The sequence below is a fragment of the Aureobasidium subglaciale genome (assembly GCF_000721755.1).
Source record: "Aureobasidium subglaciale EXF-2481 unplaced genomic scaffold scaffold_41, whole genome shotgun sequence".
Classification (NCBI taxonomy): Eukaryota; Fungi; Ascomycota; class Dothideomycetes; order Dothideales; family Saccotheciaceae; genus Aureobasidium; species Aureobasidium subglaciale.
In genome coordinates, this window is record NW_013566954.1 from 26794 (window position 1) to 46163 (window position 19370).

At 51.1% G+C, this 19370-nt stretch overlaps 7 protein-coding genes across 7 annotated transcripts; 4 read left to right on the forward strand and 3 right to left on the reverse strand.

The window, feature by feature from the left end:
- Window positions 1-235: 235 nt before the first annotated feature.
- Window positions 236-2035, forward strand: AUEXF2481DRAFT_45026 (uncharacterized protein). Its single transcript, XM_013483507.1, has 4 exons — window positions 236-481; window positions 539-655; window positions 715-1041; window positions 1095-2035. Exons 1-4 carry the CDS (start codon window positions 279-281, stop codon window positions 1975-1977), a joined length of 1530 nt encoding a protein of 509 aa, XP_013338961.1. The 5' UTR covers window positions 236-278; the 3' UTR covers window positions 1978-2035.
- Window positions 2036-2397: 362 nt separating this feature from the next.
- AUEXF2481DRAFT_71252 (glycoside hydrolase family 78 protein) lies at window positions 2398-5142 on the forward strand (the record flags this gene model as incomplete). The annotated part of the gene is made up of 1 exon (XM_013483526.1): window positions 2398-5142. One exon carries the CDS (start codon window positions 2398-2400, stop codon window positions 5140-5142), a length of 2745 nt encoding a protein of 914 aa, XP_013338980.1.
- Window positions 5143-5931: 789 nt separating this feature from the next.
- AUEXF2481DRAFT_52341 (uncharacterized protein) lies at window positions 5932-7617 on the reverse strand (the record flags this gene model as incomplete). Its single annotated transcript, XM_013483523.1, has 1 exon — window positions 5932-7617. A coding segment is annotated over one exon (1686 nt), but the record flags the coding sequence as incomplete, so codon positions are not given.
- Window positions 7618-10072: 2455 nt separating this feature from the next.
- Window positions 10073-11791, reverse strand: AUEXF2481DRAFT_9377 (uncharacterized protein; the record flags this gene model as incomplete). The annotated part of the gene is made up of 1 exon (XM_013483492.1): window positions 10073-11791. One exon carries the CDS (start codon window positions 11789-11791, stop codon window positions 10073-10075), a length of 1719 nt encoding a protein of 572 aa, XP_013338946.1.
- A 481-nt stretch (window positions 11792-12272) lies between these two features.
- Window positions 12273-15134, forward strand: AUEXF2481DRAFT_48699 (uncharacterized protein; the record flags this gene model as incomplete). The annotated part of the gene is made up of 1 exon (XM_013483519.1): window positions 12273-15134. One exon carries the CDS (start codon window positions 12273-12275, stop codon window positions 15132-15134), a length of 2862 nt encoding a protein of 953 aa, XP_013338973.1.
- Window positions 15135-15320: 186 nt separating this feature from the next.
- AUEXF2481DRAFT_71284 (uncharacterized protein) lies at window positions 15321-16079 on the forward strand (the record flags this gene model as incomplete). The annotated part of the gene is made up of 1 exon (XM_013483533.1): window positions 15321-16079. One exon carries the CDS (start codon window positions 15321-15323, stop codon window positions 16077-16079), a length of 759 nt encoding a protein of 252 aa, XP_013338987.1.
- A 1380-nt stretch (window positions 16080-17459) lies between these two features.
- On the reverse strand, window positions 17460-19285 carry AUEXF2481DRAFT_71326 (uncharacterized protein; the record flags this gene model as incomplete). Its single annotated transcript, XM_013483534.1, has 3 exons — window positions 17460-17723; window positions 17776-18121; window positions 18171-19285. The coding sequence occupies 3 exons, from the start codon at window positions 19283-19285 to the stop codon at window positions 17460-17462; spliced, it is 1725 nt and encodes a 574-aa protein (XP_013338988.1).
- Between the last annotated feature and the right edge of the window lie 85 nt (window positions 19286-19370).

Below are 19370 nucleotides of genomic sequence, written 5' to 3' on the forward strand. Positions count from 1 at the left end.
AAAAGAGACAAAGGCGCATGTCACGCTAACCGCCGCGTGCACCCCAGTCAAAAGACTGCCAACCCCGCGATAGTTTAACCCCAGATCTGCCTTGTGCGGGGGTGCATCCTAGAAAACCCACAACGGTTTCTGTAGCTAGTGCCTTGGGTCCAGGTCTGGGCGGAAAGCCATGGCCACGTTGAGGTTGCATATATAAGCGCTTGGGGGTTTCTTCGTTATTTTGGGTCGTTGTCAGTGTTCCTCTGCTTCTCTTTACAATTTTCTACTCGTCGCCGAATATGGCGTCGCATACCCATCATCATGATGATCTCTTGGATGAGAAGTCGTACAGCAAGCATCAGGAGTTTGTGGAGGGTGTGCCCAACGACGCAAATGTGTTGACTCCTGAGGAGTTGGAGGTCGAGAAGAAGTTGCGCAAGAAGATTGATCTTTTAATTATGCCGCTGGTGGTTTTGGTGTATTTGATGAACTATATCGATCGGTGAGCAGACCTGCTTGAGCGTCCAATTTGCAGGGCAGACCACTGACAGTGCGTTAGTAATAATTACGCAGCCGCTCGCCTGCAAGGTCTTGAAAGAGACTTGGGTCTCACTGGAAATCAATACCAGATCGGTCTCTCCCTCTTCTTCGTCTCATATATTGTAGCCCAGCTACCGTAAGTTGAAATCGAGAAGCCCGAAAATAAGGGTCGTTTGCTGACTGGGTTCCTTTTAGGTCGAACTTGTTGCTCAACTACTGCGGTCGCCCTTCATGGTATCTCGGCTTCTTCATCATCGCTTGGGGTCTTGTATCGGCAGTGACCAGTATGGTCCACAACTTTGCCGGTATTCTCGCCTGCAGACTTATTCTTGGTTTCGTCGAGGCTCCATTCTTCCCTGGCATCCTGTTTTACCTCTCGAAGTGGTACACAAAGAAAGAGCTGAATTTGAGGATGTCCTTGTTCTACGCCGGATCTCTGCTCAGTGGTGCTTTTGGCAGCTTGATTGCTGCCGGTATTCTTAGAGGTCTGAACAATCACAACGGACTCGCAGCATGGCAGTGGTAAGGTTTTCTGGCTCAGGATAGTAAAAATCCATCACTAACTTGAGATGCAGGCTTTACATCATTGAGGGTGTCATCACCATCGGCGTTGGTATCATTGTCGTCTTCATGTTGCCCGACTTCCCCGAGACCTGGAAAAGGCTATCGCCCGAGATGAGACATGTTGCTACCAAGCGTCTTGCTCTTGATGCTGCTGAAGCCGATAAGGATGAGGAAGGTGGTATGTCGCAACTGAAGGGTCTGAAGTTGGCGGTCGCAGATCCCAAGACATACCTCCTCGCCTTGATGTACTTCTGCATCACTGGTGCTGCTGGCTTTCAGAACTTCTTCCCTTCGCTTACAAGGTCCCTTGGATACGACCCCTTCATCTCCTTGCTCTTGGTCGCACCACCATACATCTTCATGATGTGCTGGTCGCTTTTCCATTCCTGGATGTCGGACAAGATGTCCAACCGTTTCTGGTTCTTCATCTACCCAATTCCGTTGGCAATCATCGGTATGGTCGTTTTCATGACCACCGAAGGCTTCGGCCCTCGCTACTTTTCGTTCTTCTTGATGATGTTCGTCTTCACCATCAACGGAACGCAATTCGCCTGGATTTCAAGCTCAATCCCCAGACCCCCTGCCAAGCGTGCTGCTGCGTTGGCCATTATGAACGCTCTGGGAAACTCGACTTCTATCTGGACATCTTTCACTTACCCCATCGGGGATGCACCTCACTACCGTCCCGGACTCGGCATTGCGGCTGGCTTGTTGGTGGGCGGATTCATCCTTGCAAACGTTCTTCGTTGGTATTTGATGAGACAGAACAAAGCTCTGGAGGAGTTGGAGAACGAAGGTACACATCTGTCGCCAGAGCGCTTGAGAGCTTTGATGAAGAGAGCCGAGGTTACAGACATCTCAATGATGCAAAGGGGCTTCCGTTACTTGGTTTAGATGTGCGATATCATAACGACTATAATGAAACAGATGCGATCAGTGAGTCGCTGCTTCACATCACTTGAACTTCACACCGTTGTAAATGTGACTTTGATGGTGGCATTGTTGATTTTGAACAGGACAGAAACGGCCACGTTCGCAATTTAGAAAGGAGCCGCCGCTTGTCGGGCCAAGATTGTCCGAAGTACCGAGGAAACCCCGCGATGAACCGCCTTTATTGGCAAGCACTCTTCACTTGACTTCCATAACCGCAAAGATGACCTGGAGCTTTCGCAATGCACAGTCACTCTCCACGCGAGACCATCAACAAGACAGCGAATCACACGCTTATTATCGGTCTACGGTGATCTGTCACTGAGGGACATCGTGCCTTCGTGCCATGCAAAATCTTGCAATCGACGCACCTGCAGAACCGTCATGGCTAAAATCAGAACGTCGAGGCCGCTAGTCGAGCATCACAACACTGCCATCGTACATACCGGGATCGTTCAACCAAGGCTTTCGTGGAGTTTTGAAGCCGACGACACGCTGAAAGGCTGGCATCAAACTCAATACACATTCAAAATATCTGCCTGGGGTCAACCTCATGAGGAGCTCAGCACTCAAAGCTCGGATTCAGTGCTAATACCCTGGCCTGGAAACTCTTTGTCGCTATGGAGCTCAACTTGCAGGGTCAAAGTACGTGTTGATGGTGTGGATGAGGATGGCGTCGCGGCAAACTCGCTGTGGTCTGAAGAGACTGTGATCAATTTCGTGCCGCCTCAGAGCTCGCTTTCTGCTCAGTTCATCGGATCGTCGCATTTTCAGATCACCGACAGCTCTCTGCGGCCGCTCCGATTCAGAAGAATGTTCGAGCTGCCCGAGTTTGAGCATATCGTTGATAAGGCAAAGCTATACATCACCGCATCTGGCGTGTTCAAAGTGTTCATCAACGGTCAGCGTGTCGGAGACGAGGAGATGGCACCTGGATGGACTAGTTACATGCATCGCCATCTGTACCAGACTCACGACGTGAGGAAGCTTCTGCAGCCTGGGCGAAACGTCATTGGTGTGGAAGTCGCAGAAGGATGGTACGCAGGTCGACTAGGTTGGGCTCGGCAAAGACACCTTTATGGCAAAGAACTTGGTGTTTTCGCTCAGCTCGATATCGAGGCAGCAGAAACCGCGGTCACTGTTGTGTCAGACGATACTTGGGAATGTGGCTACGGACCTCTTCTCAGCAGCGAGATATACGATGGCGAGATTTATGATGCGAGAGAGGAAGATAATGACTGGAGTGAAGCTGGATCAGGTACCTCGAACTCGAACTGGCAAACCACAAAGGTTCTGCCTTCCACGAGCGGCAAGCTTGTACCAACCGAATTTCCACCTGTCCGTGTGACAGAGCACATCATGCCTACACGAATTTTCGAGAGTGTTTCTGGTAGACTCATCGTTGATTTCGGTCAAAATCTCGTCGGTAAGCTGCTCATCAAGCGTCTACAACAACCTCTTGACCACAAGATTGTCTTTCGTCATGCAGAGGTCATGGAAGATGGCGAGCTTGGCGTACGTCCTCTTAGAAGCGCCGCAGCAACGGATACAATCATCTCGAACGGAACTCTCATCAAAGACTGGTCTCCACAGCACATCTTCCATGGCTTTCGATACGTCGAAGTCGAAGGCTGGTCTTCATCCGACGAAGAATATCCATTGTCTATGAACAACATTGAAGCGCTTGTCATGCACACAGATATGGAGCGTACTGGGTGGTTCTCTTGCTCTGACCCGCTGATCAACAAGCTTCATGAGAACACGGTTTGGAGTATGCGAGGAAACTTCTTATCAATACCGACAGATTGTCCACAGCGTGATGAGCGTCTGGGATGGACAGGCGACATACAAGTCTTTGGCTCGTCCGCAAACTTCTTATTTAACACAAGTGCTATGCTTGGAAGCTGGCTAGATGACGTTGCATCTGAACAGGCATCACATGATGGTATACCGCCTTTCGTCGTGCCCAACATCCTAGCATCAGACAAAGGAGACAACTCGTGGGGCAACTTCCCTCAAGCAGTATGGGATGATGTTGTTATCTTGCTTCCTTGGGCGCTGTATCGCTCTTTCGGTGATCTCGAATTTTTGAGACGCCAGTATTCGAGCATGCAGATGTGGATTGACCACGGTGTCAGAAGAGGTGCTGATGATTTGTGGGATCCCTCTTTCCATCAACTTGGTGATTGGCTAGATCCCAGCGCACCACCTGATAGACCTGGAGAAGCAAAGACTGACGGGACATTCGTCGCCGACGCATACCTTCTGCACGTTACTCGACTGATGAGTGAGATCAGCGAGGTTCTTGGACAAAAAGGGGAAGCCGCCAGATATACACTCGACTTCAAGCGGCTGAAGAAAGTCTTCAGCAGAAAATACGTCACTATTGATGGCCTTCTGGTCGCAGATACACAGACCGGCCTAGCCTTGGCGATTGTGTTCGATCTGTTCAAGAACGCAGATCAAGTCAAGGTAGCAGCAGCCAGACTTGAGCGAGCAGTCAAGCTAGCGGATTTCAAGGTAGCCACTGGATTTGCTGGAACTCCAATCATCACACACGCATTGTCTTCCGTCGGCCTGCAGAATCTAGCTTACCGGATGCTATTTGAGAAAGAGTGCCCATCTTGGCTTTACCCTATCACCATGGGAGCTACCACTATTTGGGAACGCTGGAACAGTATGTCACCCGATGGAAGCGTCAATCCCGGAGAAATGACGAGCTTCAATCACTACGCGTTAGGCTCTATTGTCAATTGGCTGCATGAGGTCGTGGGCGGCATTAGCCCTCTAGAACCTGGTTGGAAGCGTTTACTTATTCGGCCTGTTCCCGGTGGCTCACTCACGTGGGCTGACGTCAAGCATGATACGCCCTACGGACGTCTGAGCTGCACCTGGCGAATCAATGACGGCGAATTCAAGCTATCAATCGTGGTACCGCCAAACACAACTGCAAACGTTGTCATGCCTGATCAGCAGACAAGGAAGATCTTAGGCGAAGCAGAGGAGACTGGTGCTGTGGTCGGATCTGGACATTACGAATTTTCATGTAGGCACGAGCCCGAGAAGATGAAGCCCAAGGCCATACCGATACCCTTTTACGCACCTGTCAAGGAAGAATCGTGGTTTTGATCAAAAACTCGCTGTCTGGTCTGAGTCATGCTGGCCAATTCATAGTTGCGCTGATGAGTCTGATTACATGAGTCACTTTGGGACTATTTCAGAAAGATCTCCGTCCTTCGCGCCGAATATTTGATAACACTTCCGGTGACTTAATTATTCTCAGCCAGTCTCCCGCAGGATCATGGCTACCGATCTTCTTGGTATCAGAATCGCCGCGCTGCCAACCGAGCTGAGATGCATGATCTGGGCCGAGGCTGCGCTCACACTGGAAAATGAGCGACGTACAAACGAGAAACTACTTATTACTCTTCCGCGGTGTCATGAGTCAACTCTGCTCGCAAATTTAGCACAAACAACACCCCATGCTAACGACTCGGTATCGCCGAAAATACTTTCAGAGCCTCTTTGCCACTCGTCGCAATCTCATCGATCCTCATGATAGGGTCTCTTGTGATGAAGCCACAGAAAAAACACTCTACAAGCTCTTACTGAAGATCTCGATCAGCCTGGTGGCTCGCTCATATTGGGAATGATTTTTCCTTTGGAGGAGGAACCCAATGAATGTCAAGAAAATGTATATTTCGTCCAAAAACAATTATAGCATAACAATCAAATAATTAACCATCATTCATCTCTAGCCATTACCTCTTTTACCTCGATCTGCAGAATCCCGCGCTGAGTCCCAAACCAAAATCAGGAGGAGGAAGAAGACTGCTGCTCCCCACTACTCTGCTGCATAGAGCTACTAGCACCAGAAACCCTGCTCCTCTTGGTGGTGGTAGTACTACTACTACTCTTCCCACTCCCCGAAGCCGCAGACACCTCACGCATCCTCGCACTAGCCTCTTCTTCAAATCTCTCCATTTCACGACATTTAGCCTCGTATTTGGCATACACTTCATCTCTTTCTCTATCAGCAGATGCACGAGCGGAAATGGCTTGTTCTTTTTGCTCTTGTGCTCTACGGAGCATAGTCCTCATGTTTTCGAGCTCGAATTCGTATTCTGCGCTTTCATCTGTGGTGAGAGTTTCGGTGAATTCTTCCAATTCTTGGTGAGAGCGGCGGAGTTCGTCGCGGAGGGATTCGCGCTCTGAACAAGTATCGTGGATTTGTTGGGTGAGGATTACGATGCGGCCTTTGAGTTCTACGAGTTGATCGGTGAGGGTGGTGTTTTTCTTTTGCCAGTCCAGACGTTCGCGTTCGAGAGCCTTGACTGTGCTGTTTAGGTTTGTGATTTCGGCGCGAGTGTCGATGATGACTTGTTCAGTCTTTGTGGCGGTCTCGGTGAGGAGGTTGATTTGGCGCTTTGCGGCGTCGACTTTGCCTTGAGCGGTGATGAGTTCGTTGGACAATTCGTCGCGGGTGATGATGACGAGTTTGTGTTGCTCGCGGGAGTGCTCGAAGGCTTCGTGCTTTTCATCTCTTTCGAGCTCTGCGCTGCGGAGGCGATCTTCGAAGAGAGAGAGTTCGCGACGGAGGGCGTCGAGTTGGGTGGTCTTCTCGAGAAGGAGAGTTTGCACCTCGTCGTGTCTGGCGATTGTGGATTTGATCTCGCGGTTCTTGACGTCGACGATGTGGGTGAGTTCATCGCGCTCGCCTTCAACGGTTCTGAGAGTGTCCTTGAGCTTGCTGATGTCGCGGTTGGACTGGCTGAACTTCTCGGAGATGATCAGAAGCTCGGAGCCGGACTCTTCTTCTCTGCTGCGAGACTTGCGAAGCTCTTCCTTGAGACGGTTGATCTCGTGAATCTTCTCGTCTTGGTCGAGTTCGTATTTTCTCAGACGCTCGGCGGAGATGACGGCTTCTTTGCGGAGAGTCTCCAGAGCAGTCTGGACCTCCTCGAGTCTGGAGGTAATCTCGGTGCGCTCCTGGGTGACTCTCTGGAGACCACGCTGGTATCTGTCGGCATCTTCTCTTGCACCGTCACGGTCATCCTGCATGGACTTGAATAGAGTCTCGTGAGACTGGTACTCGGCCTTCAGGCGGTCGATCTGGGAGCGGAAAGTAGACTGAAGCTCCTGCTGACCGATAAGCTCGTTGCGCAGACGCTCAATGTGCGAGTCACGCTCAGTAAGCTTGTTCTTCTCAGCAGCAAGTCTGTTGATGGCGGTGGTAAGCTCGATAGAGATAGCACGAGCCTTCTCCTTGGACTCAGCAACTTCGCCATCGTATCTGTTGTTGTCCTGCTGCTTGGTCTCGAGCTCATAGGTGACCTCTTCAATCTGCTCACGAAGCTCCTCACGCTCGGCAGCGAAGTTGCGACGTTCAGCGGCCATCTGCGACCAAAGCTCCTTCAACGAAATGGCCTCCTTGGAAGCGTTGGCAACCATGTCGAGGAAGGCAAAGAACTTGCCCTCAGCCTGACCACTGTTCTCAATGGCCAACGAGTTACGGAAAGAGGAGGATGCCAACGAGCCACGGCGGCGAGAGGCACTGGAGGTTGAGCGGCGCATGGAGCGGTATGAAGCTGAGCCACCAGAGGCCGAGCTAGAAGAGAAGCCACCGCCAACATTGGAGTACATGGACTGAGATCTGCTGAGGACAGCATCTACAGGGAGGGCGGCACGAAGCTTGTCCATACTGAAGCTACCCTCGATGGGAGAGTCTGGCTTCTGTTCGACTTGTTGTGTAGCCATGATGAGATGAGTGGATGTGAATGAGGATGAATGTTGTGGATGAGATATGAGATGAAGATAGCACAGAAGAAGGACCGCTTATATAGCTAGAGCTTCAGCAAGAGGCTACAGCATTTCCTCACTCCAAGCCATCATTGACGTCGTTGCTCAGGGTCATCGTACCGCGACTGACAAATTCAGCGAGGTATGGAGAGAGTAGATCTGCAGTGGATCTCACCTCTCATGCCAGTCCTGAACTCTGAGGGAAGCTCTTCGTAGATCTTGTCCCTGTATGATGCGATGAGCACAGCCGGAGATTGACAACACAGCGGACGCTAGATGTATTCGTACGAACATGTCAGAGTGACATAGTGACATTGAGGTCGAAGCTTTGAAGCGTCTTACTAGCCGCTCACGTCCCCAGGCAAGAGGGTCTTGAGTCGAGCATAGCGAGCTGATATACACAGAAGTACCGTCCTCAGCTCCTCTGATTGGTCTAGGCTGCAAGTGACCTCAAGATTCTGCAGGTGCCCATGTCGAGTCCACGAGCAAGCGATATGTTCCCCTTGACGATGGTACCTGGCTGCGATACCGAAGAACCGCATCGGCATGTAGCTCTCCACGCTTCACAGAGCGGTCTTGCACATGTCTGAGCAACGTCCACGTACTCGACAAGTCCCAATTGAGTAACGCGGAGTGTCTTGCAGGAAGTGCAGATCAGCAAGAGCCTCTTTGGGTAAGTGTGGGGTAAAGTGCATGGATGTTTGGTCGTAGATCGGGCCGTGCCATTCCGATCCAGTCCAGCGCTCGATCAAAAGCAACGCTGGCGGATCCACCTGTTGACATCAAGTTGCATGTAGTCAGTCGGAGCTGCGCAATAGCGTACTCGCCAGCTTGTAACGTCTCCGGCTCTGCGCTGCAACATGCATGCACATTCCGTTTCTGGACTTTTAAAAAGACGCCAAACGTTTGTACGTGCGGATTGAAGTGGATTAGGACTTGAGCACGACGAGTTTGTAGTGCGATCAACACATGGTGTTGCTCAACGTTCAAGGTTGCCTCCGAATATGGGTGAACGCGCTTGGTCTCTGTTCGATTCCAAGTTAGAAGTGTCCGGCTCTATCCTCGTGGGATAAGCGTAAATCCTGGGCGGGAGCAATACCGGGTTTTGCAACGTAGATCTGATAAAAAATTCCTCGTCCCCCACGCTTCGTCATCCCACATCTTTGGTTCGGGTCTTACCATTGACGGCTGTCCACACGAGTGGTACAGATTTCCGACATCCCTGTCATATAGATGAGGGGTAAGAAGGGCTTGGTGAAGGTTCAACCTCAGTCATGCAAGTGCAGGCTCAATCGTGAGACGTATTGTTGCTGGCATGGTGCTTGGAATTCAGCGAATTGCCGCGGAGTCGATTGCGATCTATTCCTCCGCATAACTCGGCCGTAGCATATTGCGCACGTTGAATGAGGGTCTTGTCGACTGTGTACAACGTCTCGATGCGTCGAATGCTGATGAAGATCCTCTATGAGATTGATCGGCCGAGCTATAGCTTCATAGCTTTCATCGTCGCTTGCTTCATGAGCTCCGAGTACTCACAGATCGCGACGTCATACTGGACCATTTTCCGACTTGAATCTGACGATTCGGTGATCTGTAGTATACTTCTCCGCGATAGTGGCATGAATCGTGCGATAGTCAATCGACGCTCAAAGTCAGACTGTGCTGGTAGGTGTAGATGGAAACACTACCAAACGGATGTCATGTCCGGTTCCTGAATGCCAAAGAATGTCAACATCCACTATCGAGTGTTTCTCGCACATGATAGAAATCGTCTTTCCAATTTGATGTTTACTGATTTAACACATCCGAACGAATTTTGGAAAAGGGATGTGTGCAAAGGTGATTGTTTCCCGCCCAGATAACAAAACTCGGATGCATTTCAATCGAATTTGAGATTGACATGTCTCAAGAGCATCATATCCACCGATGAGCTAGATGGATCTCATCAGAATTATGCAGAGCATTACCAGAAACATACATACCACGCGTATTCGTTGGCGGGAGGCCGCTACGTGCTCGTCGACCTAGGAAATGATTGCGTTGGGTAGCACCCTGTCCAGCTTCGAGCGTTTTTGTCCGAGCTCCAACCTCCAAATTGTCGTCATATTCGGACGCGATTCAGCAAGCGCGTTGTGGTGAAAGAGCCAACAAGTCTCGAACGAGATTGTAACACATTAGGGTAAGGTGTGTGCGCTTCGCTAGCCAGAGGAAACAAGAACACGGTCTAAGAACTATACAAGAATGTACAGAGGTGCAAGGATCAACCTTTCCTCAGCTTGATACCAGAAAGTAGTCTCACACTATTCCAAACGCTGTCAGTAACCTTGACAGGGATCTTGCGACCCTTTAGCCTCTGGTCTATCAGCCATAGTCCAACGACAAACTCGTCGCGGTGAAGACGTCCACTCTGCTGATTGTCGACCAAATCCCAGATCAATTCCAGCTCGTGCGGTGGTAATCGACTACGCAGCCAAATGTCCCTAGCCACGATATCGGCCACCTGATCCCCAACATCGGCGCGAATCCTGTCGCTCTCCTTTGATTCTGGATGTGCAGCGAGTAGGTTCAACTCGTCAGGAGTGTACTGAACGCAGATGCCCTTGTTGGCAGCCCAGAGGCCTTCGTAACGCTTCCTCTCTGTCTGGGTGACGGCATCTCGCCAGCGCTTTCTGTCTCCCTCGTGATGTTTATTCGGGTGTTTCCTCACGAATCTTTTCTTCTTGTGTTTTGAATATGGATCCTCGTCGTCTTCGTCGCTGTCCTCGTCGGAGACGGGTTTTCGCAGGGTGTGGCGCATTCCCCTCTTTGGCGGACTCGGTGTACGGATGAAAAGCTTGGTGTGGGAAGTCCGACGGCTAGGTAATGATAGCGGGGGCACGGAGGGCGAAGAGGCTCGTGAAGAGGCAAGACTCGAAGCAACGATGGCGTTGGCCAAAGAGTCGCCAGACTTCAGCGGAGTCATTCGGCGAGGATGGAGCTGGTGGTAGGCGGCGGTGATTGACGGGTGATCTGGATGTGTCAAGTGGTTCGGGCTGTAATTGCGAGCGATTGGAATGGGCTTGCTTGTAGACGTCGACAAATGCGAGGGGTCGGGGGACGGCGAGCAACGTGGCGGAGAGCGAGTCTTGTTTCGGATCGAGATGGCGCGCGAGGGCGGCTGTACATGAATTGAGGGTTCGACGGCATCTTCTACCTTGCTGTCGGCACGCTGCATGGAGCGACGGGCTGGTGGTAAACTTGGCTTGTAAGGCTGGTCAGGCGAGAGGTGGTCACGGGCGGACTCATAGGCCTCGTCACCGGAGCTGTCACGCTCATTCTGCTCCAAGCGAGTTGTGATGGGCTCAAGCGCCTGATTGCGCAGGAGAAGAGTCTTGCGCAAGGGCTTTGGCGACTTGATGGCAGGCGGTGGAGGGGTTTCTTTGCGCTCAAACAGCTCGACCAGCGAAGTTGTCGGCGGGATGGGTGTCAGATCGAGCTTGTCGGGTGACTGTCTCTTTGGCTGCGCGACTGCCGGAGTGATATTCCTGGCGGCCAGCACTGCCTGAGGGGCGGGTTGGACGGGCGCACTGTTGAGCTTTGGGGCAGCGCGAGCGGCAGCGATGGTAGCGGAGAGGCTCGACACCGAGGCGCTCGTCTTGTGCGGTGGTCGCTTGGGCAGCTTCAGCAGGTCTGGCGAGGTACGGCTGCTGGCGGGTCCGTCATTATGTGCGAGCGTCTTGGGACTGCGTGTCGCTCGGGGCTGCGGATGCGGATGCGGTTGCGGATGCGTTTGCGGGTGCGCGTTGTGAAGGGTCTTCCCCGGGGGTGGCAGCGGCGGCGGCGTGCGCTTGTTGAGATACTTTAGAGCCTCGTGTGGTGGTAGAGACTTGAGGAAAGCCAAATTGGCGCCTGTCAGGGCGGCGTCGCGCGAGCCTGGTGTCGGTGTCGGTGCCGTCGAGCCATTCGGACTCGTACGCAAAGGTTGCCTGGGGCTACCCATTGGCCGTGCGAATCAATCGACAATTGCTTGCGCTTGCTTTCATCGGTCGTGCAACGTGGTGTTGGTCGAGTGGTGATGGCTCTTTTCCACTGTTTGGGGCAGCCGTCAGGTCGTCGTGCGTTTGTCGTAACCGGGCTGTGCTGGTGCCGCCTGACACGCCGATACGACCAGCAAGCAGCAAGCAGCAAGCAGCAAGCACACCCTTCAACCCTTGTCGCTCTTTCCTTCTTGCAAATCCATTATAGCCACCTGACCTCGCGTCAACAACAACGCGTCTTCCTGCACCACTCTCCACTTGACATGTTGCTGCCTGGATTCCGCAACCTGTTGTACCCTGCAATCCCCACAGCAGAGCATTCAACTTGCTTTGCCTCGTGATAATCACTCCATCATGCCTACCTCCGATCTTGACATGCACGAGCTCGACGACTATGAGGAAGATGACCGTGACACTTATCAAGCCACTCAGCCTCCACAACTCATGACCGAGGAACAACTCGATGAAAAGTACCCCAATCGTCCTCACAATCACTCTACTACCTTCCTCTTCAGCGAGCTCTACCTTTACCTCTTCAATCCACTGAACGAAAACAAAAGACGTCGTACAGGCCCTGTGGCCGCGAGAAGGCGAGGTCCTCATAAACCCAACGCCAATGAGACTCGCAAATCAATCATTGCGAAGTTCATCAATCGATGGCGTGAAGAAGTTGGCAACGACATCTTCCCCCTCTTTCGCCTTATCGTGCCTGAGAAAGATCGCGAACGACCAATGTACAGTCTGAAAGAAGCTACAATGGCTAAATTGATGCTCAAAACTCTTCAGATCGACAAGAACAGCGAGCCCGGCTACAATCTCCTCCACTGGAAATTGCCTGGCGTCAAGGCTGCGAGTCAAATGGCTGGTGACTTTGCTGGGAGATGTTACGAGACTATGGCCGGCCGCGAGCGCCTCCAAAGTCCTGGTAACCTCACAGTCCAAGAAGTCAATCATCTCCTTGACAGATTGGCGACAAAGAACAAGGAAGAAGAACAACTACCAATCATCCGTGAATTTTACGACAACATGAACCGCGAAGAAATGATGTGGCTGATTCGCATCATTCTTCGTCAGATGAAGGTAGGCGCCACAGAAAAGACTCTGTTCGAGGCATGGCACGAAGATGCTGAGAAGCTCTTCAACGTATCTTCCAGTCTGAGGCGTGTCTGCTGGGAGCTGGTCGATCCTAAGCTCAGACTTGACGACAACGACAAAGGCATCAAGATCATGCAATGTTTCCAACCTCAGCTTGCGCAATTCCAGATGCACACAGTGGAGAAGATGGTCACACAGATGAACTGCACCGAGGAGGATCCTGTATTCTGGATTGAAGAAAAGCTGGATGGCGAGAGAATGCAACTCCATATGGTCCAAGACGAGCAAATAGAAGGAGGGTTTCGCTTCAACTATTGGTCGCGCAAGGCCAAAGACTATACTGACTTGTATGGCAAAGGCTTTCAGGAAGAACAATCAGCACTGACTCGCCATCTCAAAGACGCCTTCAACGAGAAAGTGCGCAACATCATACTCGATGGCGAGATGATCTCGTGGAACATGAAAGACGACAGAATTGTTGGCTTTGGTCATCTCAAGACGCATGCCAAAGCGCACAGAGAAGATCCTAACTCGCAAGAATCACGGCCTTTGTTCCGTGTCTTTGACTGCTTGTACCTGAATGACGAGGTTCTCACCGACTACTCGCTGCGTGACCGGAGGAAGGCCTTGTCCACTGCTGTCAATAATGTAGACCGTCGGCTGGAGATACACGACTATGTCGAAGCTACTACTGCTGCAGAGGTTGAGCCAATGCTTCGTCAAGTTGTGGCAGAATCTTCTGAAGGCTTGGTCATGAAAAACCCGCGCTCTGCATACCTCCTCAATTCACGCAACAATGACTGGATGAAGGTCAAGCCCGAGTACATGACCGAATTTGGTGAACAGTTGGATGTCATCGTCATTGGAGGTTACTATGGTTCTGGTCACCGAGGAGGCAATCTTTCCAGCTTTCTTTGCGGTCTAGCTCCTGCATACGCAGCTGGCAGTCCTAATCCTGAGCTCATGTGGTCTTTTTGCAAAGTCGGTGGTGGCATGACAGCCCACGACTATGCCGAGATACGTCACTTGACCGAAAACAAGTGGAAGAAATGGGACAAGAATAATCCTCCAACCGACTGGATCGAGCTAGGCGGGTACCTCAAGGGCTTACAGTATGAGGTCCCTGATGTGTGGATCAAGCCTAGTGAATCTGTAGTCTTGCAGATCAAGGCTGCCTCTGTGATTGAACGCGAAGAAAGGTACCGCGCTGGCTGCACTCTACGATTCCCGCGCTTCGTCGCAATTCGAAAAGACAAAGACTGGAAGCAGGCTCTCACTCATGAAACTTTCAGGGAACTCAAAGCGCGAGCAGAGCATGAGAGGAAGGAGAAGGAGTTCAAGGTTGACGATGCCCGCAAGAAGCGTGCCAAACGTTCTCGCAAGAAGGAGCTTACCGTGATTGGCACTGACGAACAAGTCAAAACTCCGTATGCTGGACCTGAGACGGCTCTCTTCAACGGCTTGAACTTTTATATCATCACTGGAGCCGCGAAGCCACTGAACAAGACAAAGGCCGAGCTGGAACAACTGGTCAAAGCCAACGGAGGCAATATTGTTGCAACTCACGCGAATACCGAGACCATCTGCATTGCTGAAGGCAATCCGATACGTGTCGCTTCAATCAAGAAGGCTGGTACTCGCAATATCTTCAGACCGCAATGGCTGCTCGAATGTGTCAAGCAAGCTGAGGCTGACGTCGGAAGACCCAATGTGCTACTCCCTTTCGAGCCACGACATGTACTCTTCAAGAAAGAGGAGGAGGAGGACAGCTTCGAGAGGAACACTGATGAGTATGGCGACAGCTTCGCTCGTGATCTTGATGTCGAAGAGTTGGAGAAGCTGCTTACAGATATGCCAAGCTTCGGAGTTAACGACTACGATGCCGATGAGATCATGGATGAATTGTTCCATGACAATATCCTGGAAGGTCCAGGTTGCATGTTCCATGGGATGAGGATGTACATTGCCAGAGACGAGGAGGACCATTCCTGTGAAGCTGCAGAACGCATCGCATTATTTGCTGGAGCTGATCTCGCAAGCTCATGGAACGACGAGAAGATCACACACATCGTGGTTTCGGGAGAGAATCAAGCTAGGGAGATGAGGATTCAGACGGCAAGCAGGCGGTATCCACCTCGTGTCGTTCTCGTTCAATGGGTCCTGAAATGTCTGGAGGAAGGCACGAGGTTGGACGAAGAGATGACCCTGTGACGCAAGCAGAGACCTTGATGAACAATCCTTCCCCGGACTTGTGCGGAGATAATGGCCGAAAAACAAACGCCGACGGAGACAACATCATGCCTCTATCTCCAGATCTGTAGAATGTATATAAGAAGCTGCAAAACATCAATTATCACACTTTCATCAAACAAATCCGAAAGTCAATCAACCACAAAAATGTCCGACAAAATTCTCGTCCTCATCACCGGTGCCAACCAAGGTCTTGGCTACTACGCCGCACAACAACTCGCCGCGACTGGCAATCACCACGTCCTAATAGGCAGCCGCGACGTCAACAAAGCCCACAAAGCCATCGAGACCCTCGCCGCCGACTCTTCCATCAAAGTCTCCGCATCCGACTTCTCCGCCCTGGAAATCGATGTAAACTCGGACTCCTCCATCGCATCCGCCGCCAAAGAAGTAGAGCAAAACTACGGAAAACTGGACATTCTACTCAACAATGCAGGAGTTGCTCAAGCCCAAGAAGCAAACCCTGATGGCTCAGGCCCAAGTTTAAGGGAGATTTACCGCGCTCACTACGAAACCAATGTCTTTGGCGCTTCTTGCGTAACCGAAGCCTTCCTCCCCCTTCTCCGCAAAGGCCACACCAAACGCCTCGCATTTACATCTTCCGGTCTTGCATCCCTTGCCCTTGCCTCCACACCCGATACACTTTACGCAGCAAACAATTACCCCATATATCGCTCTACTAAATCTGCTTTGAATATGATCATGTTGGGCTATGCGTTGGGACTTGAACAAGAAGGGTTTGTGGTGTCAGCGGCGGATCCGGGGTATTGTGCCACTAATTTGAATGGCAATTCTGGGTTCAAGGATCCGAGGGAGGGGGCCAAGGAGTTGGTAAAGAGTTGTGTGGGAGCAAAGGAGGAGGTCCATGGGGTTATGGTCAGTGATGATGGAGTTGTTCCTTGGTAGATTGACATGAGAGCAGAAAGGGGACCAGTTTTTTGTGATTTCCGTCAAAGAAAATTTCAATGTTTGCTTTGCGATATTCAAATTAATAGAAAGTGTATTTTGTGCAATGGGATTGTGATGGTGCTGCTTTGGGTTGAGGTGGCTCCCGAAACATTCGATGGGAATTTGGTGCGCGTTTCGCGGACCATGACGCCGGCCTCATTGAACTGCTCATCCTTGAATGCAATCAAGACTTCTGTCAGAGTGATGTGGGCGATACCGATGATGAACTTTTGTGGCATTGACAGCATCCAGTCTGACGTGTTGCCAAACAAAGCCTGAAGTCACTCAATTCTTTCTCCACCCAAGCGTCTATCTGACCTTTCACGGTCTCGAGAACCTGAAAGTCGGGCGAGATGACCAAGCCCCCCCTGATGATTATTTGAATTTCTGGGCGAGCGTGCGAACATTTTCATCTGAGAGCTCGGAAGAGCCAGACCGGATGTACTTGAGCAGGATCTTGTCGATTGTGGTGTCTTTTTACCATGTCAGTGTTGAAGCTTCGACGCGTAGGAGATGGTGGACACTGATCTTCATTCCAAGCTGTACGGACCTCTACTTCACAGCAAAAGCGTCAACTGCGATGTAGTCGTGACCGTCAGAAGACCGGAAATCCGTCTTCGTCAAACTTTCCTGCTACGAAAGTTTGGAGAGTCTCTGCAGAGACATTGGGGTGAAGGCTTCTGCGGGTCCTCTTGTAGGAGCCGAGGATGTTGACCGGTCCGGATGCCGAATTTGGACCCATCCGTCAGGGAAGTCGGGATTGTCGAGCTCCTCCGCTACGGCGCATGCGGAGAATCTTGTTGACTACCTGATGATATGATCAGGGCTGAAGGTTCAGTAAATATTGGGCGAAATCATACCTCAGCAGACCCGTCGGCAGTGACGAAGATGAGGAGCCAGATTGCGCCACTCATGCCAGTAAGTTGTCTTGATGCGGTGATGTTGTCGACAGCCTGAGGCTGCGATACAAAGATGAGCGTTTGTGAAATGAGGAAGTGTTTGAGAGTCTATACGTCAATGATGAAGAGGCGCAGGTAGAGTAGGACAGAAGTAGTCAAAGAAATGGTTGAAGATGGGTGCTCTATCATCTTGTCCCACGGTCTGCGACAGATTCTGTGCTCTGCAGACAGACCATGTCGTACGAACCAGCCGTGAAACGGCACAAAGATATGCGCTGAAGAGCGCGCCGCCATTGTAGCGCTGGTGCGTTGAATCTGAGAGCTAGTACGATGCGTTCGAGGCATCACCCGACAAGCCGGCCAACCTTGGGAAAGTGTTCTTGCATTAAATCAGTCTAACATCATTGCTTCGTACTGCTTATAAGAGTCGAGCGACATCTCATGGCCTGGAGCTGCCTTGGCTCCCGCCATCTCCGCCGGTCGGGTTGGTGTAGTATACCGCGATCTGACTCTTACTTCCAGTTCTTGTGACGCTCGTGGTTCGCCGACTTTGCTGAGCAAGATGTACACCATCTATGACTTGTGCGTCATCGTCGTCATATATCGAGGCTTTCAGCAAAGTCTCTTCTGCCGGAAAGAAGTATGACAAGGTCCAGTAAACTAAAGCTGCACTTGTGAAGCCGTAGAGATAGTTCATGTCATACTGTTCGAACATCAGTTTATGAGTAGTGGCTGACTTCTGGACATTCACTTACAACATGCGCAATGCCTGGCGAGATTTTCAAGCTTTTATTCACAGAGCTTGCAAGGCCAGGTGTATTTGGTACAAGCGACGAGAGTAGTGCTGCCACAGCACGCCAATTGAAGCCGTAGTTGTAGCGGTATCTTGCGTGTCTTCGGTAGAGACTGGGCACGTCGATGTGTCTTTTCTTGACCAGCCAATAGTCGGTCGCCATGATTGATGCGATCGGGCAGAGGAAGACGGCGAGACCGACCATGAAGTTGAGCAAGGACTCTGCAGAGTATACAATCTTCCATGGAACCATAATCCAGCCTCCAGTGATGGTAATGAGGACCACGCCTCTCCTGATGTTGATGTATCTGGGTTTTGGTCAGTCGGCCATAGCTCTAGGCAAGTGAGTTGACATACTTTGGGAACAAGTTCGTGAGGTCATTGGATGCACTGATGACGTTGGCACTGAGATTGGTACCAATCTGGGCAACACACCATGCGAATCCAACAAAGAAAGCCAGACACTTTCCTCCGGGTGTTTCCCACTGAGCAGCCAGTCCGATGGGGTCCCAGATGTATTCACCGTAGACAACCTTGGCGGAAGAAGTTGAAATAATACCGAAGAGACCAAGTATCAAACATATTAGGGGAAGGAAGAAACCTTGCCAGTAGACACCTTGAGGGTTCTTCAGATATCTTGTAAAGTCTGCGACATTGGTGGCCATTGTCGCCCAGCTACCAGCCACACTCATCAAGCTAGACATGATCAACCATGACCTCCTTGAGCCATGTACCTGATACTCTTGCTTCCAGATATCGCCAGTACCACCAGCTAGTTGTGTCATGTAGATGACCGTAGCAATCGACACGATGATCACGACAATCGCTTTGAACCAGAAGAAAGCCTTGAGCTTGTGAGGTGGTGTCAATAAGAATGGGAACTGTATACTCCAGAACAAGCAGTGAGAAATGAGTTGTTGTGAGGTGATGCCGACTGACTCGGGAATGTGGTTCGGAATGTCGAGATAGCTTGGCCAGATGACGCGAATGCACTGAGTGATTGCGGTCGAACCAGTATATGTCTGGATAGCATGCCAGAAGAGAGCTGTGACTAGTCTGACTACCACAGCGAATCTTGCCAGAAAGAAGCCAAATGAAGATCTTGCGGCGACTGGGAAAGGGACATGGAGGTGTGCACCAATTGCACCATTGAGCACCAATGGCACAACGTCAATCAAGCATCCAAGAATGATGCAATATACAGCCTCGCGCCAGGTCAATCCGACTGCAATGATGGAGCTTGGAGCCTGCCAGCCTTGGGCATTGATAGCATCCGAGATCCAGAAGCCGAGGACTGTGAAAGAGGTCCAGGTACGCCGCTCCACAGGTGTGACATCCGCATCGATGTTGCTCCAGGAATCTGCATCCGCGAAGGTTGTCGTCTGCTTTGGTATGATCCATCCTTCTCGTTTAGTCTTAGTCTTAAGGTTGAACTTCGCGGTCTCGAAGCGTTGCCGGAGAAATGTCGCCATGGAAATGATTTTGCCCCCAGCCGCGGTGTCGAGTACTACTGATGGCCATGCTATGTCATGATGGCGGGTGCATCTATATAGAGCT

Bases quoted from the DNA above. Each gene is read 5' to 3' on its own strand.
- AUEXF2481DRAFT_45026 (XM_013483507.1), top strand. From the start codon at position 279: ATGGCGTCGCATACCCATCATCATGATGATCTCTTGGATGAGAAGTCG. The intron at 482-538 runs GTGAGCAGACCT...ACAGTGCGTTAG, and splicing joins TTGATGAACTATATCGATCG to TAATAATTACGCAGCCGCTC. The intron at 1,042-1,094 runs GTAAGGTTTTCT...CTTGAGATGCAG, and splicing joins GGACTCGCAGCATGGCAGTG to GCTTTACATCATTGAGGGTG.